The sequence below is a fragment of the Dioscorea cayenensis genome, chromosome 11, assembly GCF_009730915.1.
Source record: "Dioscorea cayenensis subsp. rotundata cultivar TDr96_F1 chromosome 11, TDr96_F1_v2_PseudoChromosome.rev07_lg8_w22 25.fasta, whole genome shotgun sequence".
In the NCBI taxonomy this organism is placed as follows: domain Eukaryota; kingdom Viridiplantae; phylum Streptophyta; class Magnoliopsida; order Dioscoreales; family Dioscoreaceae; genus Dioscorea; species Dioscorea cayenensis.
Window position 1 is genome coordinate 16,417,192 of NC_052481.1, and position 23,264 is coordinate 16,440,455.

The following is a 23,264-nucleotide window of genomic DNA, read 5'->3' on the forward strand; positions in this document are numbered from 1 at the left end:
AACCAGAGAATGGAGGAGAGGTTGAAGATGACTTAATGATGATTAAGGAAAGGTAATCATAATTAGGGTATGATGAGATATGCTAAGTGTTGGGTGTAATCTTGGGTAAGTATCTTGAGGTGATACTATACTAAGGTCAAATTTCACTTTGAGCATCAAACTTCAATTTGTATTATTTCGGTTACCCAACTTCAATTTGGTTTCACTGGATGGGTATCAAGAGGTTTCTGGGAGGAATTTGATGACGTTGTTGCTAGAATTGCCTTGTTAGTAGCAATTGAGGATGTCATCTACTGACGTGTACTTGCCACATCATCAACAATGTCTATGTTGCCACCTATTTTGTACAAGAGGACATCATTGAATTGCATAATAGGTGACCACATTGACATCGTTGATGAAGTGGTATATATGCGTCAGTACATGGCTCCATGAATTGCTGCTGACAAGGCAATTTTGGTAGCATCATCATCAAATTCCTCTCCAAAACCTCTTAGGGCTTGCTTGGGAGAGGTGAAAGGAGGGGTTCATAATGGAGGGTAGGGTAGGGTAAAGTGAGGTAAATTGAGTTTTTAAGTTATACCTTGTTTGGGACTACAATAAGGTAAATGGAGGTTACCAAATCTTATACTGTTTGAATTGAAGGTAATACAGGGTAACGTATTATGGTAATATTACTAAAATACCCTTATAAGAAAAAAAAAGACATGTTGATGATAATATACATGAATGTTTTGTGTTTTTTGTTGGGGATAATGGAATTTGTTTTTTTATTTAAATTTTGAAGATTCAGGATTTATCTTAATATGTTTTTTAAAGCATAATGTGGAACTCTTTTGAAAAATTAAAAAAAAAATAATGTTGAGAGTTTTGTTTAGGTTACTTTGATTATAAAAATTTATAATCAATGAGGAATTTTTTTTTAAAAATTCAAACTATATATATATATATATATATATATGGTGCATGATTCAAAACTTAATAATCTCAAAAAGCAACAACAAGAACAAATAACTTTTCCTTTATCAAACTATATATTATTATCATTATCATCATAAAGTATTCATATTTTCACATTAGATATATTTTAAGAAATCATCAACATGTAATACACATGTTGCCCGATAAAGCTCCTTCTTCACTTCCCCGCCAGAGAAGCCAGTGTAAATACACTGCCAAAGAGGGATTGTGTTAGAGCACCATAGATATAAATGTTTGCAACCACTAATTCAAACACAAGAATTTATATTGAGACCAAGGTTTTTAAAAACCCAAGGCGGGCTTCGAGGCGCTTCTCAACCGTGAGGTGAGGCGTAAGCCTCGAGGCGTTTTGAGGCGTAAGCCTCAATTTTTTTTGGAAAAAACAACAATATTGTCTATCAAATACAAAGTAACAAATATGTTATTTTTATTTATAAAATAAATAATTTTTTGAAACTTATTAAAATATATTATTTTTATTTATAAAATAAATATTTTTCAAACTTATCTTATCTGATAAAAATATATTATTTTTATTTATAAAATAAATATTTTTCAAACTTATCTTATCTGATTAAAATATATTATTTTTATCTATAAAATAAATATATTTTTTTTCAAAAATTAATAAAATTATAACTTATTTTATTTGTAACTCATCTTATCTTATTTGTAACTAATCTTATTTGCAACTCATCTTATTTTATTTGTAGTTTATCTTGATAATTTTTGTCATTTTTACATAATCTTTAGATTAAAAAATTAAATTGGTACGTATTACATGCAAAACCATAGGTGTTGATAGGTGTCGATGAGTTTTTTTATTGAATTTTACATGTATAAGATTTTATTAATGAAAGTATATACATATAAATATTTTTATTTGCTTTATAATGATATTACAAAATTTGGATTTTTGAGGCTTAAGCCTCACACGCACTGAGGCGGTGCTCCTCAGTGCGTGCGCTTTTTTCAGTGAGGCTTAAGCCTCAATTCCATTCTCATAAGTGTGCGCCTTGAGGCTTTGCCCTTGCGCCTCGCCTTGAGCCTCGCCTCAAGGCGCACGCCTCACACGATTTTAAAAACCATAATTGAGACCTGTGAAGACAATATATTCTCAACACATGCATAAATGGCAATAAATAGATAACATATTCTTCACCATGAAGTCACAACTAATGTAATGAAATGTAAATCAATACTATTAGGATGAAATGAAGTCATCCAAACATTACTAGAGTCTTATAACATTTACGACCACTACTAGAGTCTTATAACATTCAAAACAAGTTCAAATTGTTCATAATAAAAAAACATTCACGACCACTACTAGAGTCTTATAACATTCAAAACCAAAATCAAAATCAAAACATCAAAAACAAGTTCAAATTGTTCACAACCACTACTAAAGTCTTATAACATTCACTGATGCAGGTCATTATCATCACCCAAATAACTCAACAATAAAGACTTGTGTCCCTCAGTTGGACATTTAATTAAGCCTTCCAATAACTTTGAATCATTGATAAGAAACATGTAAGCTTTGCCAAGAATAGGGTGTGAGATCCCTAAATCTTTAAGCATACCCCACACATCGTAATCCTTGATAGGATCGGTGGTAGATGCTTGAACTAATATATTAGTTGATTGAAGAATAGCACCAGCTACCGTCTCAATTGTTGTCGACAATTTGTCATAGTTGTCATCATCGTTATTCATTCCTTTACTCTTCTTAGGCCTTGATGAACTTGGAGCTTAAGTTTAAGATTGTTGATTTGTAGCCATTGGTGATGCCTCACCTTCCCCTTAGTCGTCATGCACACCTGTATTTGGATTTTCACCCAAATTCTCTAAGTTCACAGTGTTCTACGAAACTAACAAATCAATTTCATCTATTGTGTTTCTAGAAGAATGCCTTTCATTTCACCTTCGTTGCCGCATTTCTGACGCAGTTTTAGCTTGTATCCCAGTTGCCCGATCCTGCCCATAAAGTTGAACAAGCTTCTCATAATTTCTAACCCTTTTGTGCATCCATTCATCAGCTTCTGGTTTAGCCTAAATGTAAAATAATGTTGTTGTCAAAATGTACATAGCATTACTTCATTATTTAAAAAAAATAAAAAAACATACCTCAATTAAATATTGCCATAATTCAGGCTTAGCATGCCACATTTCTGTAGATGAATTCCATGTGAACTGACTCATTCTATTCTTGAAAATGTCATAGCACCTTATAGATGCTCACCTTATATTTTTCATGCTATTTTGGGCCTTTTCTTTGTCTATTGGCTTATTCAAAAATTTACTTCTCACTTCATTTACTATGTTCTCCAATGCATCTGTTGTGAATGTTTCACCAACTCTATTTCCCATTGTTTGTTGAAGCAAGTATGCATCAATCAAAGCATCATCCATAGTAAACGTCCATACATGTGTTACTTCCATCATGAACATTTGAAATTGATTTCCTCTTTGACACATTTTAAACTACATCAATAAGAACACAAAATTATTAATAACAATGACTTATTTACAATCCATGGATATATGTAATTAAAAAGGTTTGCAAGAAGGCACACAATATAATAAAATAAATCCATTTAACAACAATGCAAAAACAACATCACACGTTTAACAACATCATCCATTTAACAACAATGGAAAAACAACATCATCCATTACATCAACAACTCACTCAACGTAATTAATCCACATTTCAGCTGCTATAGAATCCCTAATAATTTCTCCTGCAATTGTTTCTTCACTATTTTTTTTATAATTAAAAAATTATTAAAACATAACCACCTACCACAATGGGAAAGCAAGACAGAAACACACACACAAAATATATATGTATATATATATAAAAAAATAAATTGCAAAAAGATAATATCAGAGTGAAAGAACAAACTAGACAACACCAATTGGTACTCAGAGAAAATTTACTGGTTGTTAACATTTAAGAAAATGCGCAGATACTCTACCAAATTTCCAACTGAGCTTAAATACAAACCTTAATAAGAAGAACATACTTGTCTATAACATAAGAAGCATCAATTGCAACCTAAAACCGACAACCAGTACTAACATTCTGGGAACTTTCTTTGCCCTTTTCTCCCAGTAGTGCAAAGTCATCACAAAAGACCCCATATTGAGCCACTTAAGCACTAAAAAACTTGCATTGAACCTCTCACCCAGATTATCAATTGAATATGATATTTTCCTATATATGTATATATATATTTATAAATAAAGTTATAATGAGGCTAAAAAGGTTTAATTTCATAAAGTTTAATACAATGAATAGCTGGTCAATGACTATTTAATACAATAATAAATAGCTGGTCAATGACTATTTAATACAATGAATATGAGAATTTGCTTTCAAAAAGGGGCTTTAGCATTCAAAAGGGTATGCTTTTTGGATTGCTGTGCGATCATTCATCTCTCTGAAATAATTCATCATTTGGTAGTAGGTTTTAACTACTTAAACAGAATGCACTGACAATCAAAGTGCTAAATTTAGATTGTCATCAATTAAATCAACTAAACTAAATTTGTTGGAATGTCACATGAAGTAATGAACATAATCTTCTTCCAAACTAACTGTGTGATAATCCTTGATCTTTTATTTATGCCAAAACATGAAGATCAATAGCATTTAATGAAAAACAACCAAAATTCATCTCAAAAAAATCATCCAAACCAGAATTCATCTCAACCAGAATTCATCGCAAAATTTAGACCTATATATATAAACACAAACAAAATACCTTGTTCTGAAGCTCCAAGAAGAGAATTCCACAAACAACATCTTCAAACTACAATCACAACATCTAGGTCTCAAAAAACCACATGTTCCACAACTCATCTCAAAAAAAAAATTTGAAGAGATCAATGGAGATGGAAAGGGATCTCACCTGAAGAAGAAGGAGAGCTAGGAGACGATGGTGTAGTTGTCGCGTGTACTGTCTAGGAAATCGTCATGAGGGCACACGGTGGTGAAGCTCTCGCACTGTGGTGAAGCTGTCGGCGTTTCCTTTATGAATGTTTGAAAACCCTTTAACCTAAAACAAATAAATATAATTTCTTGGAATGGTTAAGGGTATTCTGGTCCAGGAAAAAAAAACCTTTCCAACCCCCCAATTTGGAGGGTTGAGAAAATGGGGTAAATGGAGGTTTCTCAACCCTCCAAATAACCCCTTCAAACCTTACCCTCTATATAACCCTGGATCCAAACAAGGGTTGGTCAATAACCCAACCTTACAAAACCCCCAATAACCTCCTCCCAAGAAAGCCCTTAGTATCTGCTCGGTGAAACCAAATTGAAGTTGGATAACTGAAATGATACAAATTGAAGTTTGATGCTCAAAGTGAAAATTGACCATAGTATAGTACCCACTCAAAATATTTACCCGTGTAATCTCATTCAAATTGAGATAGTGGAGCTTAGTCCAATTGAGTTGGTTGAGCCTAGTCAAATGGAGTTAGTTGAGCTCATCCAAAATTAGTTGGTTAAGTTCATTCAAATAGATTTGCAGTTGGGTTTGGCTAACCAAGTAGGTTGGGTTCATTTGGGTTTGGGTGAGGTTAAAGAATTGGTTTGGTGCAACTAATTGAGGATTGATTTGATTTGGATCCAATGTGTATTTGAGTTGTGTTGAATTCATGTTGGTTAAGTCCAATTGGACTAAGGGGTTCAATTAGGTTGGTTCAATTGAAACACCATGGTTCATGATTTGAAAATTGGTTCAAGTTAAACTAGTTCAATTAGATTTGGCTCAATGAAATTGAGGTTGGCTCAGTAGGGTTTAATCCAAATTGAATTGGTTTAAGTGCAATTTTGAGACCAGTTTGATTATGCAAAGTCGGGTTTGAGCCGGTTGGAGTGAATGGACCCAATTAGAGTAGGTTATTTTGGTTATATTTTCTTTTGGTTACAGTTCTGTCATTAGTCTGTTATATTTATTTTTATTTCATTCTCTTGTTAGGTGAGGTTCAGGCTTGGGAGAGAGTTCTAGGTCTAGCGACAGACACGTGGGAGGCCTAGCTATAATGACTACTATTTTGAAATAATTGCTTAATGGCTACCATGTTGAAATAATTGTTTAATTATTTTATCATATTATGTTTAATAGTTTATTTTGTTAAGGCGTACTTATGAATATTTTAAATTTGCAATTTGTTATGTTATGGTAATCGAATACTTACTTTTATTTACAGTTTGTTATGCCATAGCAATCGTATTAATACATCCAGTTTTGTATAACTATATGTAGTTTTGGCTATGGAAAATATCTGTATATATGATATAATTATTTATTTTAGATATTTATTTTAAAGGTTATGTATGCTTTGACTTTGAAAATGTTGACTGGCAAATGAAAGACTTCCTTGCTTGAATTATCCTTTTGGTGAAAAGCTATATCGACAAAGATTTCAATGTAGGGCATAATTGTTTCCTAATATTCTCGAGTTGCATATCTCTTTTGTGGAGATGGTTGCAAGCTAGGGCTCGGCTTATTGTAGTAGGGGGTCTACCCATGGACAGACTTGTTTAAGAGGTCGCGTGGATGACCGGGGGAAAGTGGATTCCATTTACGGTGACGCAGAGAATCCTCGATGGATAGGAGTGACGCCTCTATGTGAACCTAGACATTGTGGGTCACCACACAAGTGGACTCATTAGTTAAAGCCAAGGTGGACCTAAATAGTATTTTCTATGAGTATATGAATATATATATATATATATATATATATATATATATATATATATATATATATATATATATATATATATATATATATATATATATAATGAGGCCTTAGTCGATTTAGACTTAACTGTGATCACGATTAAGATTGAGAAGATTTTGGCTAGCCCTGTTATTGGTTTATGTTTTAATAGTTATGTATTTCAGTGGTTGCACTTTATACTACTGGCTATGATACAATATGTATATTGTATTTACAATATGAAGGTAAGCAAAAGTTTGAGCAATTGATCTTTGTATATTTTATATTTTTTATTTGAAATTAAATATCCATTATCAACCAACTAAAATTTGTTATAGTTGCAAGAGCAGGACCTCACTAGATCGTCTGTACAAGTATAGAGCCAAACAAGATTAGACCCGTGGTGGTAGAGAGTCCCTTTTTATTTGTTCTTTTGTGGTGGTCCTGTAGTAGTTGTACCCATAATAAAAATCTTTTATATTATTTGTGTATCGGTTACCTTTCATTTTTCAATACATGGTTGTTGTTACTTAGTGGTGTTTGTTTTCAATTAAAAGGGGTTTTAAACGGATGGGTGCCATATTTGCCTCGGTAGAAGGGGCAAGTGTGACAGAAAAACACATCATTATCAACTGAATCCACTTCTCACAAAAGCCCATTAGTTGCATAATACGTATATTGCAAAAAGTGTCATTCAACCATGTCATATGCTTTGGCTATATCTATCTTTAAAGCAGCAAAACCACATTGATTTCATTTTAATAATTGTTACATACCTCCGTGAAGATGGTAGAATTAAAATAAATAATTGAAAAACCATGCCTAGTACTTTTAACCTACATCATAAACTTGATTTATAACATACCAACCGTTGTTTTAAAATTCTAATGTTAAAATAATTATTGTATCCTAGCAAGTTCAATATATTTAGCAATTCTTTTGCCACTATTGATAGAAGTTATCCTTCGGCTTAATGCTATCTTTTTGGCTTCTTTTGTTATAACCTCAAGGTTTACCTTGTTGGAGTCATACTACTTTCACCGATTCAAGTTTAGATTTTAGTTTTTTTTTTTTTAGCTTCTTAACTCATCCCCGACCAAAAAGAAAAAAAAAATTAACATTCCAAATTGTTATAAAAACTAAAAATTAAACTTAACAGATCATAAAGGATAGACTCATAAGGAAAACGAAAAAAAACAATTATACATACATAAATATATAGACTTTTATTATAGAACATATATTATTCCTTATAATAAAATTATTTGTATCTTAGCACCCACCTACTACCCCATTGATAGACTTTATGGCTCTCTCTAGAGCTAGTCACTGTATCCCTAAGTGTTTCCTCATGTCTTGAAAAAACTTCTTAATAATAATAATAATAATAATAATAATAATAATAATAATAATATCTTATATAAAAAAGAGAATTATCCAAAGGTTTTAAAAAGTTTCCAACAAATCTCTTTATGCCTAAGAGTTTCAACATACCCAAAAACTCATACTTGTAGTAAACTGCATTGCCCCTCCCCCCACCCTATATATATATATTCTACTCCTTTATTCCAGCTCATTCAAGCAACTCGCACCATTCGCTGAAGCCAAGTGCTTGGCTCTCTGAGGCGCAGCCTTGCCAAGCTAAACCAGACCATTGTGAACCATGATGTGGCTTGTTGGAGTTCACCATGGTTGAAGGACACTTAACCTACCATAACCTCACCTCTACTCGATCTCACCAGGGCTCCTAGTCTAGTGCTAGCTCTCTGGGACAAGTATTGTAATGTCTAATCCCAGCTTGTATTAGGTTTATTTCACTTTAGCTTGTCCCATACCGAGCCTTGCAATTTTGCTCTATAAAAGGTGCCTCACCTGTTCAGGTTATACATGCAAGTACATGAACTTTCTCTTCCCTATTTGATGAGGGACTATTTAGTTTATCCCCCTATGCACAATCTTAAATCCAAGTGGAATCAAAGCCGAGGTATCATAGGCCCACCAATCCTTGAACCAACTCACAAATCACGTCAAAGAATAAAATCACCAAATTATCTTAATCTACTAGAGGGGAACAAACTCTTATATCATTTATAACATTTCGACCTAGCTCATGCAAGAAATTATTAGATTTAGTCAATTTTTATGTTGAGTCTCACAGTTTGCTATATAAAAAATGTCTCACATGTTCAAATCTAAGTTATACATATAAATACAAAACTTTTTTCCCCCCTTCGATGTTAAACTATTTAATTCACCCTTTATACATAATTTTAAATCCAAACCTTTATACAAAATCTTAAACCCGAGTAGATTTGGAGCTTGGTTAATAGGCCAGTGGGAAGATAAAACTGAATAGGGATGTCAACTGGGCGGCATTCACTCAAGGATGTATTCCTCGGCCTTGACCCTAACTTGTCAAACTCATCCCCAACCCCGTCCTCGAACTCGGGCTTGTGAAAAAAAAAATCCCAACCCAGTCCCCGTCCCCGTGGGGATTACTTGTGTTTGGGGATTCCCCGTCCCCATTTTTTTTATATCTATTAAATACATCAAATATATTATCTTATAATAATATGTATATATAAACAATATTGAAATTATATATTTGGAGATCGGGGGGAATGTATTCTCCTTCTTCGACGGGGATTTACATCCCCACCCCTTGGCTGACCCCCATTTCTCAAATTTTAGCCCCAGCCTTGTTTTCGTTGGGTCAAAGAATCAAGCTCTTGTCAGACCCAGGGCAAATTAACAACTCTAAAGTTGAAGGATACAATGGCAAAGAAGAAATTTTACACAAATATAAATAAATTCAAATGAAAAAAGAGTAAATAGTAACAAGGCTTGAGATGTATGAAATGTCTAAGGTAGTTGAAAATACTAAATGATTTTTTTTTTTTTATAAAGCGAAACATGCATAAGGACCTCATTGTCCTTTTCTTAATAAAAAAATATCCAAAACAATAAAACTGCAAAACGTCTCTAAATACCTGCCAGTCAACTTCAGCACATTCATTCAGAAAAATTTATGTGCTACTTTAAAAATCAATATATATATATATATATATATATAAATTCTAAGCCACACTAACCACATGCCTGCAATTCATCAAAAGCAGTCATTGGATTTGGACAAGGGTAGCACCAGCCTAAAATGAAAAGCATAGGACAACCCAGGTGCAATATTAGATATACATTACCAGCACTCGAGTACAAATTATATACAGCTTAATCAAAAGACCACACATACATAGCAGACTAAAAAATACATAATACACCATCATCATGGTCCAGCTATGAAGGCATTCATTCTTCACCTTTATTATTACCACTACAGGCTAGCAGCAAAATCATTCATCTTCACCATCAAATGACAAGGAGATCAGGGGATGCTAGTGATGGAATAGTAGTAGTAGGGTTATCAAGCATATGGACCAGCTCCCTCATTGTGGGTCTAACCACACTTTTCTCCTCCACACATAACATAGCCACCTTAAACAGGTTCATGATCTTGTCCAAAGGGTTATGTGCAAGCCTCCGGTCGACAATGGCAAGCACCGCTGCAGGATTGTTGACCTCCGGTGGGTCTCCTGTCATCTTATGAACCCACTGGACAATGTCCACACCATCCCCGAATCCCCCAACCGGTCGCCTACCTGTTATCAGCTCAAGAAGTACGACTCCAAAGCTATATACATCACTCTTCTCATCCACTCGCAAAGTGTATGCATACTCTGAGGTAATTGAATCTCAAAGTTAATCAAAAAGAGTTAAGAATAAAAAATATCATGACATAGAGTGTATAGAAATTCAGATTAAAATCATGGGCCGAAAAGTTGTGAAAGTTTTTGAAACACTGAACTACATGAATTTGTAAGTTTTGAACACTCTGTTCAATGCCAATTCATACAAATGTTCCATGTATTTGAACTATACTCAACTGCAAGGACTAAAATAAATAAATTCATATTAAACCTATTTGGATTCACTTACCAAAACAAATACTTAAGAAGTGTTTTCTACCAAGTTTTTTTTTAAATGTTTCTATCTCAAACACCAAACTTCTAGCCTCTATAAGAACACCAAAACTGCTAGAGTTAAGAAAACAGGCAATTTAAAATTTCAACCAGATCATAGTTTTCATGAGCTTTAATTCTTAGAAACAATTCCAATACGACTTTTACAATTTATTTATTTATTTATTAACAAATCTGAAACACTATCAAGAGGGCCTGCAACTGAAGATCTGTTACTACTATTTGCTATTACTATTGCATCCCATAGAATTTAAATTTAGGATTTTTAAATGTCCTACACTAATGTTTTTTTTTTAACAGAAGTCCCACACTAATGCTCTAAAACTATTTATCGGGCATTTCTCCATAATAATATTACCGGGTAAAAAAAAATCATTCGTAAATAATGTCCATTCCGAATAGACTCTTAATGGTCACATGCACAACACAATAAGTTAACATTTGGAAGCTACTGAGTACACGTACTATAAAGTAGAAAGGCAAAGCAAACAGTCAATGGCCCCCATCACAACATGCATCACAAAATAAGCAGATCAAGGGCAAAACTTTGTCTCACAAGAAGTATTTAAAAGCATTGACCCTTAGAACAAACCAAAATAAAGAAAACGACAAAAAAACATTAAAAAATTGCTGAAAAGTCAAACACAACGTACCTGGCGCGATGTAACCATAAGAGCCGGCAATAGACGACATGCATTCAGACGCACCAGTGTCTCTGAAGAACTTCGCCAGCCCAAAATCCGCCACGTGTGCCTCAAGGTTCGAATCCAGCAAGATGTTGTTTGATTTCACATCCCTATGTATGATCAACGGCGAGCAATCGTGGTGCAAATAACACAGCCCTCGCGCCGCCTCTCCGGCTATCCGGTACCGCGCTTCCCACCCGAGATGCGCCCCCTTCGCGCTGTGCAGCATCTCGCCCAAGCTCCCGTTCGGCATGTACTCGTAGAGCAGCAAGTTCGCGTCTCGGCTTGAAACGAAACCTAGGAGCCTCACTATGTTACGGTGCCGTATTCGTCCCAGTGTCGTCACCTCCGCGGTGAACCCTCGATCATGCTCACCGCCACACCCTCGACCTACCAACCGTTTGATCGCCATCTCCGTCCCTGATCTCATGCTCCCACGGTACACTATTCCCGCGCCACCTTTACCGATGACGTTATCCTCTTTTAAACACTCCATGACGTCATCCACCGTCAAGTCAAGCCTTTGAAACGCCGTTAGTTTCCACCCTGTTGAAGCTTTCCTCTTTTCGTTCCAAACGTTATACGCCTTCACGGCGGCGACTGTTATCATTAACGTGAACAAGAAGGAACAGATGATGATGAGATGTGATGTATCGAACGGTCCGGATCGCTTTCTTTTGGATCCGGCTGCGTTAAGATTCGGGTCACATGGGGTTGTACGGAGCGGGCCGCCGCAGAGGCCTGGGTTGCCGTCGAAGGAGCTCTCGTTGAACAGGAGGTACTGGCCGGCGGCCGGGATCTCGCCGGAGAAGTGATTGAAGGAGAGGTCGAGGGTGGTCAAGCTCTGCATCTTCTGGAACTCCGGCGGGACCTCGCCGGAGAGCTGGTTTCTGGAGAGATTCAGAACGCTGAGGATCTTTAGAGAGCTGACCTCCGATGGGATCTCGCCGACGAGATTGTTGCGGCTGAGATCGATGGAGGCTAGGTAAGAGCATCGGGCGAGATTTGGAGGGATCTCGCCGGAGAGATCGTTTCCGCTCAGGTTTAGCTTTGAAAGCTGCTGTAAATCGCCGATCTCCGGTGGAATCCCGCCGGTGATCCGGTTGGCATCGAGGGATAAGGCCTGGAGGGCAGGGAGATTCCTGATGGAGGATGGAATCGGGCCGGAGATCATGTTATTGGAAAGGAGGATCATTCCCAGCTTATCGCCGGCGATGGTCGCTGGTATCTCGCCGGAGAGGAAGTTGTCACTGAACTCGAGCATGTCGGCATTCGGGAGATCAAACAAGCCGGCGGGAATCGTTCCATTAAGGAAATTCTTGGAGAGACGAACGTGAGTCAGAGACTTGCACTCGCCGAGCTGGGACGGGATGGGACCGAAGAAGAAGTTCTCCATTAGAACTAGGGTTTGAAGCTTCCTGCCGGAACAGAGCCCCGGAGGGATGGTTCCGGTGAGGCGGTTCATGGTGACGTCGAGGTTGAGTAACCGACCGTTGAGGCCAAGGCGATCAGGGAGCTCGAAGGTGAAGTTATTCTCCCAGACCTGAAGTACCTCGAGATTCGGAAACTCTCCGATGAACGGTGGGATTCGACCGTGAAGATGGTTTCGAAATAGATTCAAAAGCTTGAGTTGCGTGAGGTTCTCGAAGCTATCAGGGATTTCTCCGGTGAGGTCGTTGTTGGAGAGATCCAGAGATTGGAGACTCGGGAGGGAACCGAGCTCCGGCGGGATATCGCCGGAGAGATTGTTCTTATGAAGGAAAAGAGTGTCGAGATGTTTGAGACGGCCGAGAGACGGGGGAATCGGGCCGGAGAGGTTGCAGCCGGCAAGGTCGAGACGGATGAGCAAAGAAAGCTCTCCAAGCTCCGGCGGAACGCCACCTTCGTACTGATTAAAGTAGCCGATGTACATGTGACGGAGCTCCGACAAGAGGCTGAGACAAGGAGGGATCTTGCCGGTTAGGCTGTTGCCATTCAAGCCGAGATACTGAAGCTTGGCAATGCGGCAGAAGTCTTCAGGGATATCGCCGGTGAAGTAGTTGCCGCCGAGATGGAGGTAGCGAAGAAAGGGAAGATATGAGAGAAACGAAGGGAGGAGGCCGGAGAAGTTGTTGTTGTAAACGTCGAGGATTTCAAGGCGAGGAGGGAGAGAGGTAAGGAAAGGGCCGGTGAAGTTGTTGTTAGAGAGGTTGAGGAGGCGGAGAGAGGGGAGGAGAGAGAGGGAAGGAGGGAGAGGGCCAGTGAGAGGGTTGGAGGAGAGAGTGAGGTTGATGAGATGGGAGAGGTTGGAGATGGAGGAAGGGAGGATGCCGTGGAGAGGAGTGAAGGAGATGTTGAGGGAGATGACGTTGGAGTTAGAGTCACAGGTGACGCCGGAGAAGGAGCAGTGGGCAGGGGGAAGGACTGTGGAGTGCCAGTTGTGGAGGCCGGAGCCGGAAGAGGAGAGCATGGAGGACTTGAGGTCGAGAAGGGTTTGGAGGTCAGACATGGGAGAGGAGGAGGAGAAGGTGAAGGAGTGGAGAAGGAGGAGGAGGAGGAGGAGGAGGAGGAGGTGGTTCATGGTTGGATGCATGGGGAGGTTGGGGATGGAGAGAAAAGTAGGGAGGGTGGAATGGGAATATATGGGGATAGTGGGGTGATGGATGGATGGATAGATGGATGGATGGAATCGGGAGAGGGGGAGTGGAGTGAGTTGAGTGGTGGGTTTTTGAGTATTGGAGGTGTTTCATGATTTGTGAGGTGCATTAGGAATTTAGGAGTAGTAAGGAACGTGACCGTGGTTGGCATGTAAGTGGACAAGCTAGGATGTTGACGGAGTTTGAGTTTGGGAAACGCCAAGACCATCCAGGTATTTAATTTAAGCTATTTGCTTTTTTTCTTTTTTTTTTTTTAAATCAATTTTACTGTGTAGAATTTAAGAGGATAGTCCTCAATAGAGCTGTGTGAAACCAAAAACCAGCCACTTTGAAGAGAATTGGCGCTCTGGCCCTTCCGTGAGGTTGCTCCACAGTTAGCGAAAGATCTATGAGTTGTGAGTATGATGTGTCAGTAATTTTTACCGCTAAAAAACAAAAGGTTTAGAGCCCATTGGCATTGGCATTGGCATTGGCATTGGCATTGGCATTGGTTTCACTACTATGAAGGGTGTCAATATACAATATTGAAAAGATCATGAACTCAAGCTTTATTAAACGCAATGAATGAGTTCCTACTCTCTAGTTATGAATTTGATCCTGAATTCAAATTCTATTAAATGCAATAAGTAGCGAGTTATGAATTTGGATTTACAATCCAGACTGCATATAAGTTTTACCCAACGTGGTTAATTTCTGGTCTAAACATATAAAGTAGATAGTTAATTTTTAGTCTGAATCCCGCATTATCAGTGACGGCACACTAATTGGACGGTTAATTCCTAATAACACTAGCCGCATTTATTAAAAAAAAAAATTAGGATTCACTTATTTTTGAAATTAAGTAAAAATTTGAATTTGATTTAAGAAAATTTGAGACTACTAATTTAGGTTAAATTAAAATTGGGGTGATTTACTTTAAATTAATTAAATCTAGATTTACATTCAAACTAAGAACTCATTTTTATTTTTTATTATTAATTGTAATATATATATATAATATTTTTAGTGTTACAAAAAATTGATCATTTGACAACTTTAATTTATTGTTGATTTTTTATATATTGTGTTTAGAAGGATATTTTTGACACGTAGCGATAAAGCGTCACGGTCCCTCCCACCTGGAGGCGGTCGAGGACAGTGCTGGGAAAGCATCGCTCCACAGCACCTTCACCCAAGCACAAAGCATCGCGTGGTGCAAGGCTCGAACATGCGACCTCTATGAAACTCTTGGGGATCCGGTACCACTAGGCTATTAGGTTGGTGATAAAGTTTTTAATTGAAAGCATTTGTTTTAATTAATATTAATAATTTAAAATCAAATAAAAAAACCCTCCAAAATAGTTATTTGTGGTATTTGTGTTACTGTGTTACTGTGTATATATCTCTTTAAATATTTTACAATTGAGTTATAATCATTTAGATTTTTTATAAATTTATATATTTATTTCGTTTTGCGCAATAAGTAATGATTAACTGTTGGAAATGAAATTAAAAAACTCGCAAAATATGTCTATTATTTTGGATTTTTTATTCAATCAATTAGTTATTTATAATTTCATAACGGTTTGAAAATTGATAGAATTCCTTTCAAACCTTTTGAATATATATATATATATATATATATATATATAAAAACCGGTAATCTAGGGACGTCTATAGGGGTGTATTTGAGCCGAGCCGTTCGTGAGTAGCTCGGTGTTCAGCTCGACAAAGGCTCGTTCGTGTTTAGCTCATATTGTAAACGAGTCAAGCTTGAACATCATTTTCAAGCTCGATTAATAAACAAGCCAAGCTTGAGCAGCCAAAAGCTCGGCTCGTTTTGGCTCGCGAACACAGCTCGTGACCAAGCTCATGAACAAGCTCGTTTATAAGCTCGATTGTGAGCTCGTTTATATATATATATATATATATATATATATATATATATATATATATATATATATATATATATATATATATTACATTATATATATGTATATGTATATTAAGGTGTATATGTGACTATGTCATTGTTGTCAATTTGAGTTACACATATAGGGCTATAAACTACTATTCGAAGGCTAAGCTCATTAAAAGCTCAGGTCAACTAGTTCATTAAGTTAAATGAGCTCATAAGATAAACGAGCAAAGCTTGAACACCACCAAACTCGGCTCATTAAATCTTGTAAATAACTCGTTTATTGTATAATTAAAAGCTCGTTTATAGTATCATTTACAATTTTATTTGTAACAATCATTAATATAATCAAACTCAAATCGAGTTGAATCACACTTGATAATGATTTATTAAATAAGTTTACTAAATAAAAAAATTAAATATAAAAAAAATAGTCAAGCCTTAATCAAGTTAGCTAGCTAAGTCTAAGCTTCAAATTTTCTTAACAAGTTGAGCTCGAGCATGAAGCTCGAAAGAAGCTCGATTAGAGCTCGAGCTCGGTTAAAATAGTAACGAGCCAAGCTTGAACATAAAAAATGAAGCTCGAAGAAAGCTCGGCTCGAGTTCAAGCTCGATTAAATAGTAACGAGCCAAGCTTGAACAAGGCAAAGCTCGGCTCGGCTCGGCTCATTTACAGCCCTAGACGTCTATAGTAGCCATCGGATTATTATCATCATAAATAGTACTGAAAACATGTTCTACAATATTGTACATTATCATAAAAAGTAAAAAAATATACAATATTTATATAAAGAAACCATCGTTGGATATGAACCAAAAATTTTAAATTAAATATTCCTAGAGAATAGTAATTTAGAGATTTACCTAAATTACTTTTTGCCTATATTATATATATATATATATATTCAATATATGGTTAATATATGATTTTATCTGATACATTGACAGAAATTATCTGCATTTACCATTCAATATTTGTAAAACACATCTCATATCATTAAGGTAGTATTAGCTGATGAGACAATGATTTTATTGTTCTTTATGTTTGGACATCATCAATAAAACGTTTACTTCATCTTGCTTTAGCTCATATATATTTGTGGTGGATAAAATATAATTATTAATTGAGATAAAAATATTTCAACAATTTTTTTCTAATGCAAGAAAACCGGGAATTATTTAAAAAACTTATCGGATTAAAGGCTTGTTTCAGTAGCCCAAAATTATAGCATAATCCCAAAATTATTGTATAATTCGTACAATATGGCATAATTTAATATTTTATGAGAATTATGCCATATGATTGTTTGTGTAGTCAGTTTAGACTATAAAATTATGACATAATACAGATGTTATAGTATAAAAAAATATTTTACTGAAAGTAAAATATTTTCTCATTGTAAAGTGTGACGGTCCGGCTATTGTCCGGCCGGCCAGTCTCCGGCAACCTGCACTTTTTACATAATAAAATTATCTTATATTCTTTTATTTTATAATTAAATCGGGGCTAATGGATCAGGTTAATAAATTATATATGAAAAATATGATATTTATTAAGAAATCTGTGCAAATACTAAGCATGACACAAAATGAATATAAACGTATAATTGATGGAATATTTATAAAATTTTTAAGATTAAAATAATTTTTTTTATAGATATGAACCTCAAGCGAAATGGAATTTCGGTAAATGAAATAATTTTTTATGAGGTTTTTTTTTTAAAAAAAAAAAAAGATAGTTATTTTGTTTTATGTGACATGTAGCAGATAAATTGTAATTTATTAAAATTTTGTTTAATTTACCGAATGCATCCATGCTTATATTTTTCATGAAACCATAAACTTTGACAAGTATATATATATATATATATATATATATATATATATATATATATATATATATATATATATATATATGCAATAATTTGTCATAAAAATAAGTCTTGATCAAATGATTCGGTCACTGTTTAGTGTTTTAAGTGTTATAATGAACGGGCGTGGCTTTAGCAAATGATCACCTCAGAGAACTCAAGATCCACCCATTATTGCCTTTTATTTTTATCATGATATCCTTTTCCAAGATATTTTTTATTTATTATTTTTTTATAAAATTATTTGTTAAATGCAGTTTTTTTAATATTACCTATTATTATTAAAAATAAAAACAAAATAATTATCAAAATCAGCATTTTTGGTCTTTTTATTTGCACATTTTTATCCTTTAGTTGTAAAATTTACTCTTTTAGTTCTCGTATTTATAAATTTCCATCCTTTTTGGTCCCTCTAATTCATCAACTGTAAGGACTAAAAGGGCAGATCCGTTAATAAGAGGGATTAAAAAGACAAATATATGAAAATACGAGGACCAAAAAGACGGATTTTATATTAGAGGAACTGAAAGGACGGGAAACACAAAATAGAGGGACCGTTTTGATATTATATATATATATATATATATAACATCATCTACGGACGTTCGTTGAACGTTCGCAGTGTGAGCACAGTACCAAATTAATTGCTACAGTGAGACATAATAAAGAGTTAGCTTGGTTAATTAATCTTGGTTTGGGTTACAGCCCCACTTTTCACTGTGTTACTATTTATAAGCACAGTAATACTGTACATGAAATAGTGCTCAATTGTTGAATTGAAATCCAACGGTTGAGAGCAACGTTTGTAGATTTCAAATCTACGAACGTTCCCAGATGATTCATTCTCATATATATATATATATATATATATATATATATATATATATATATATATATATATATATCCAAAATATATAAAAGTATTATGTCCGAAAAGAGAGTGTTATCCTAAATAGCCCAATGATATGACACAAGAGTGCTAAAGGAGAGAGTAAAAATTTGAATCATTCCCTTGTTAGTACTGTGCACTGCACTGTTTATGAACTGTACACTCAGATCTAATACTATTTATCAGTATTATTCATGTTTCTGGGTGTATTTTTGGTGGAAAAAATAATGGTTTTACCCCTCCATGATTATAAGGTAAGAGGATTTTTCTAAAAGGTTTGTAAGCCACCATAACCGGTAAACATTCGTAGTTTCCACATTTTCTATAAATATTAAGTTATTTAAAAATAATAAAATTATATAAAACTAACATGATTTACCACCCCACATAGAAAGGGCTGGTATTTTATTTTTATTCTTATTTTTATTCAAATATTAACAGTTTGATCATGCGCATGGCTTATCAACTACCAACATCTACTTTTATATTTTATATATTGTTGTTTTGCTTTTCTATTTACAGAACAACATTTTAAAGAAAAAAAAAATGTGTTTAGAATTTTTTTTGTTCTATTGTCATTGGCATTAATTAGATCTAGAAAATGAGTTTGTAGGCAACTAAGTAAATCCCACTTCAAGGGAATCTATAAGCCCAAATCATTAAATATTGAACTCATTAACTGCAGAATATTCATGTCACATTAGATTGGACACCATTATAATATTTATTTGAATAAAATTTCTTACTTATAATTGCTAATGTACTTTCATAAAAATCATATTTTCTTATATAGTCTTATAAAACATTTTTATTTACTCATATGTTTTTAACTTACAAATTTGGTCACAATATAATTAATTTTAATTTCTTCTCAATAATTTCCCTTTCATAAAATCAATGAAAAGCAAAAACTAAAGAACAACTTAATGTTTTACTAAAATATTTTAGTTAATTTTTAGTCTGAGTATGCAAGACAATGAAAATATTTTGCAGAGTTGTATAACCAGATATTATTTTTATAAAAATATGTAAATAATTTATTATTTTTAAAAGAGCTTATAAGTAAAAAATTATTTATTGATTTTTTTAACTATAGGTTAGTACAGATCCGGAATAATCATTTAACCATGTATCCACACCTAGTGACATAAGATTTGATAGTAAACTCATACTTACAAATGATAATCGGAGATTTCACACAATAACATGATATTTGGGTAATAAATCGGTATCACATTAAAAACTAATTACCAAAATTGTATTCAGTAAAATTTAAATTTTAAATCTTTTACATGTTTAATGCTCACTTTTCACAGTGAGAACAATATCAGTGAAGTACTAGGACTTTGGTACGCTTATTTTATAATGTTAATATGTGCGTGTATATATAGCAAGTAAACGAATTTGTCATGCAATTCGTTGGAATCGCGTTTCGCTGGATGGACGGTAACAGTAACGGTTTCCAGTTACTTTTGACGGCGTTAGGTTCTGGCTCAACATGTTCAGTAACTAGACTAGATATCACAGAGAGAGTAGCACCTATCTTCATAGAGCCCCTAGTTTTACCTCTGGGTCCCACAATGTATGATGACATGGCATCATGATTCTCAAGTACCTATTATTAGATTTGTTCCATATCTATTGGATTTAACTATATTTTTAATTTTATAAAATGAATAGTATTAATGATTCTAATTTGATTTTTTTTCATATACTGATATACACCCAAAGTATTTTTTTTTAATATCAAAATGATTTCTTTATTTTGTGTTTTTCGTCTTTTAATTTTTTTAATATAAAATTTATTTTTTTTGTTTTTGTATTTACACATTTTTATTTTTTTAGTTCTTTCAATTGACGGATCCGTCTTTTTAATCCTTCCAACTGATGAATTAGAGGGATCAAAAATAATGAAAATGTGTAAATACAATGATCAAAAAGACAGATTTTATAACTAAAAACGAAAATATGCAAATACAAGGACTAAAAAGAAAGATTTATATTAGAAATATTAAAAAAGTGAAAAACACAAAATAAAAGAATCATTTTAATATTTATATTTTTTTTTATTACTGTGGTTTTAGAATTTCATTTTATTATACTTGACACCAATATTGGGCACATATAGCTATGTTGAGTTTCATTTTAAAAATTTATTTAATTACTAATATAGAATATAATATGTGGCATTCTTTATGTTTTTTTTCTTTTTATAATAAAAATTAGCAATCTTGTCTCCATCTCCCAAAGTTAAAAATTAGATTTCGTAGTGATTACATTGTAAAACAAAGCAAATATGTTTATAATTTAGTCATAAAATTTTTTCATGAAATCTTAAAAATTTTAACATTTGATAAAAACTTTTTTTTACATATAGCTCAATAAAATCTTCCATTTTTTTTTAAAAAAATTTATGCTAATAATAATAATAATAATATATGCTTCCGGGAACCTTCAAAGCTTTTTTTTATTCTATTGAACTATTTAAAGAGTTAGATTGACAATGGATAGCTTAGAGCCTAATCTTTGTAAAATACCGAATTTAATAAAATATCATAAACTGAATACATAAAAATTTAGATTAAACCACTATTTACATTATTGATAGTACATGAGAGGATTCAAGCTCCCAACCTACCACATGTGACTCCTATATTTAACCGTTAAATAACTTAAATTCTACCAATAATAATTATATATATTGACTATTGTATTGTTTGACTGTGTCAAACTCTACATTTTAAATATTTGATATTTTATATTTAGAAATGAATTAAAATTTTCTATAATAATTAAAATTCGGATATTATTTGAAATTTTTTTTTAAAAAATAATTAATTATTATTTATTAATTTCCACCCTACTTTTATTTTTTTAAAAAAATCACCCTACTAAGTTAAGCTCTCATATATATATGATATTAAAATCGTTGTAAAGCAAGCAAAAAACCACAAAGATGTCAAAAACAAATGTTTATGTGCAAAAGGAGTTTCTAACTTTCTTTTGATGAGATATATATTTCACAAATCCCCAAAATAAAACAGATATTATCTTTCTTGGAGAGCGAGAGAGAAAGAGAGAGATAGAGAAAGCATTTGGTTCACCGATGTGGAACCGTCTAATAACTTTTCATTGGAAAACGGAGCACTGATATCTCTAAAAAGCCTGCTCTTCTTTCTTTTAAATGTTTATTCATCCTCCGGATAAAAAGGCTTCCTTTTCTACGTTGCTTCAACGTTCTCTTTCCACTGACACCTAACACCCACACACACACAACCAACTATTTATATATATATATATATATACATACTAAGAAAGAAAGATACAAAAGTTTTTCATGGTGGTGATGGTGGTGGAGGACGAAGGCTGGTTTAGTGTTTCGGGTGAACCGGATCCGGTCCAAGCTTTGGCTGGATAGGCCGGTTCGAGTTCAACCGGTGAATCAGGCAGGCGGGTTGAGTCGGATTTGTTCAATGGTAAAACCATTTTCAGGGGCTATTTGTTGAATTAAAAAAAAAAGAATTAATTAAAACTAGCCTTCTGGGTCAATCAGTCTGGTTGATGGGTCGGGTGAGTTTTTGTAAACCGTAACTAGTCCGTTTAATAAAAAGTAGATCATTGAATCAGTCCATTGGTTTTACAATTTGACGGGTTCATAGCAGGCTTGTAGTTTCCGTCATAAAACGGGGTTTTAACCTGTCTTGTGACAATCTTCAATTTTTTAGTATTATTTTCATATTATTATTATTATTATAAATACATGTTAAAGTTTAAGCCATTGAAACATTAGTCGAACAGTTAAAATATTTAATTTTTTTTTATTATAGGTTGAGGATTTGACTTTGTGTCAATGCTTAATTGAGGCGTAACCAAGGTTTTTGAGGTGGTTTGTAGGAAAAAAAATTGAAGTTTAAGCTTTAGTAGTTATTCTCTTGCACAAACATCACAAAGATAAAATAATGATTTTAATAATTCATTGCGCGCGGTTAAAATATTATTATTCTCTTGAAAAAAACTATGCGAAGATGCACACATGTTAGTTTGATTTGTTCATGCAAGTTCTTTATCTATTACTTATTCTTTAAACTTTAAAAAGTATGTTTGTGAAGTGGGAGGATTAATCACTGGCCTAACTTTCCCCAACCCACTTCTCTGTTTGTTAACTTTGTTTATTAGGGAGTAGTAATAAGGTTTGTTTTAGAATTTTTTTTTCTCTAATTCTTAAAAATTTTATAGTAGCATATCTTGATTGAAAATTTTGAAAATAGTGGAATTCACCTGTTATTATAAATTTTTATTTTTGGAATGCATATTAGGGAGTAATTTACTTTTTTTTTTATTAGTCTTAAAAAATGAACATATGAAAAAGAAATGTTTGAGAGAAATATAATAACTAGTATATAACTTATAAACTCATATTTTGTTAAATGTGAGACTTATACTTACTAATTTGTTTGTAGTTGCAAATTTTTAAAGAGTGAATCGTACATGTGTATATATGTTCTTATATTAGGGAAAATTATTCTGTAGT

The 23,264-nt window shown here is 33.8% G+C and overlaps 1 protein-coding gene across 1 annotated transcript; it reads right to left on the reverse strand.

Annotated features, from left to right (window-relative positions):
* Window positions 1-9,822: 9,822 nt before the first annotated feature.
* Window positions 9,823-14,162, reverse strand: LOC120271641 (leucine-rich repeat receptor-like kinase protein THICK TASSEL DWARF1; the record flags this gene model as incomplete). The annotated part of the gene is made up of 2 exons (XM_039278314.1): window positions 9,823-10,451; window positions 11,408-14,162. Coding segments are annotated over 2 exons (3,123 nt in total), but the record flags the coding sequence as incomplete, so codon positions are not given.
* Between the last annotated feature and the right edge of the window lie 9,102 nt (window positions 14,163-23,264).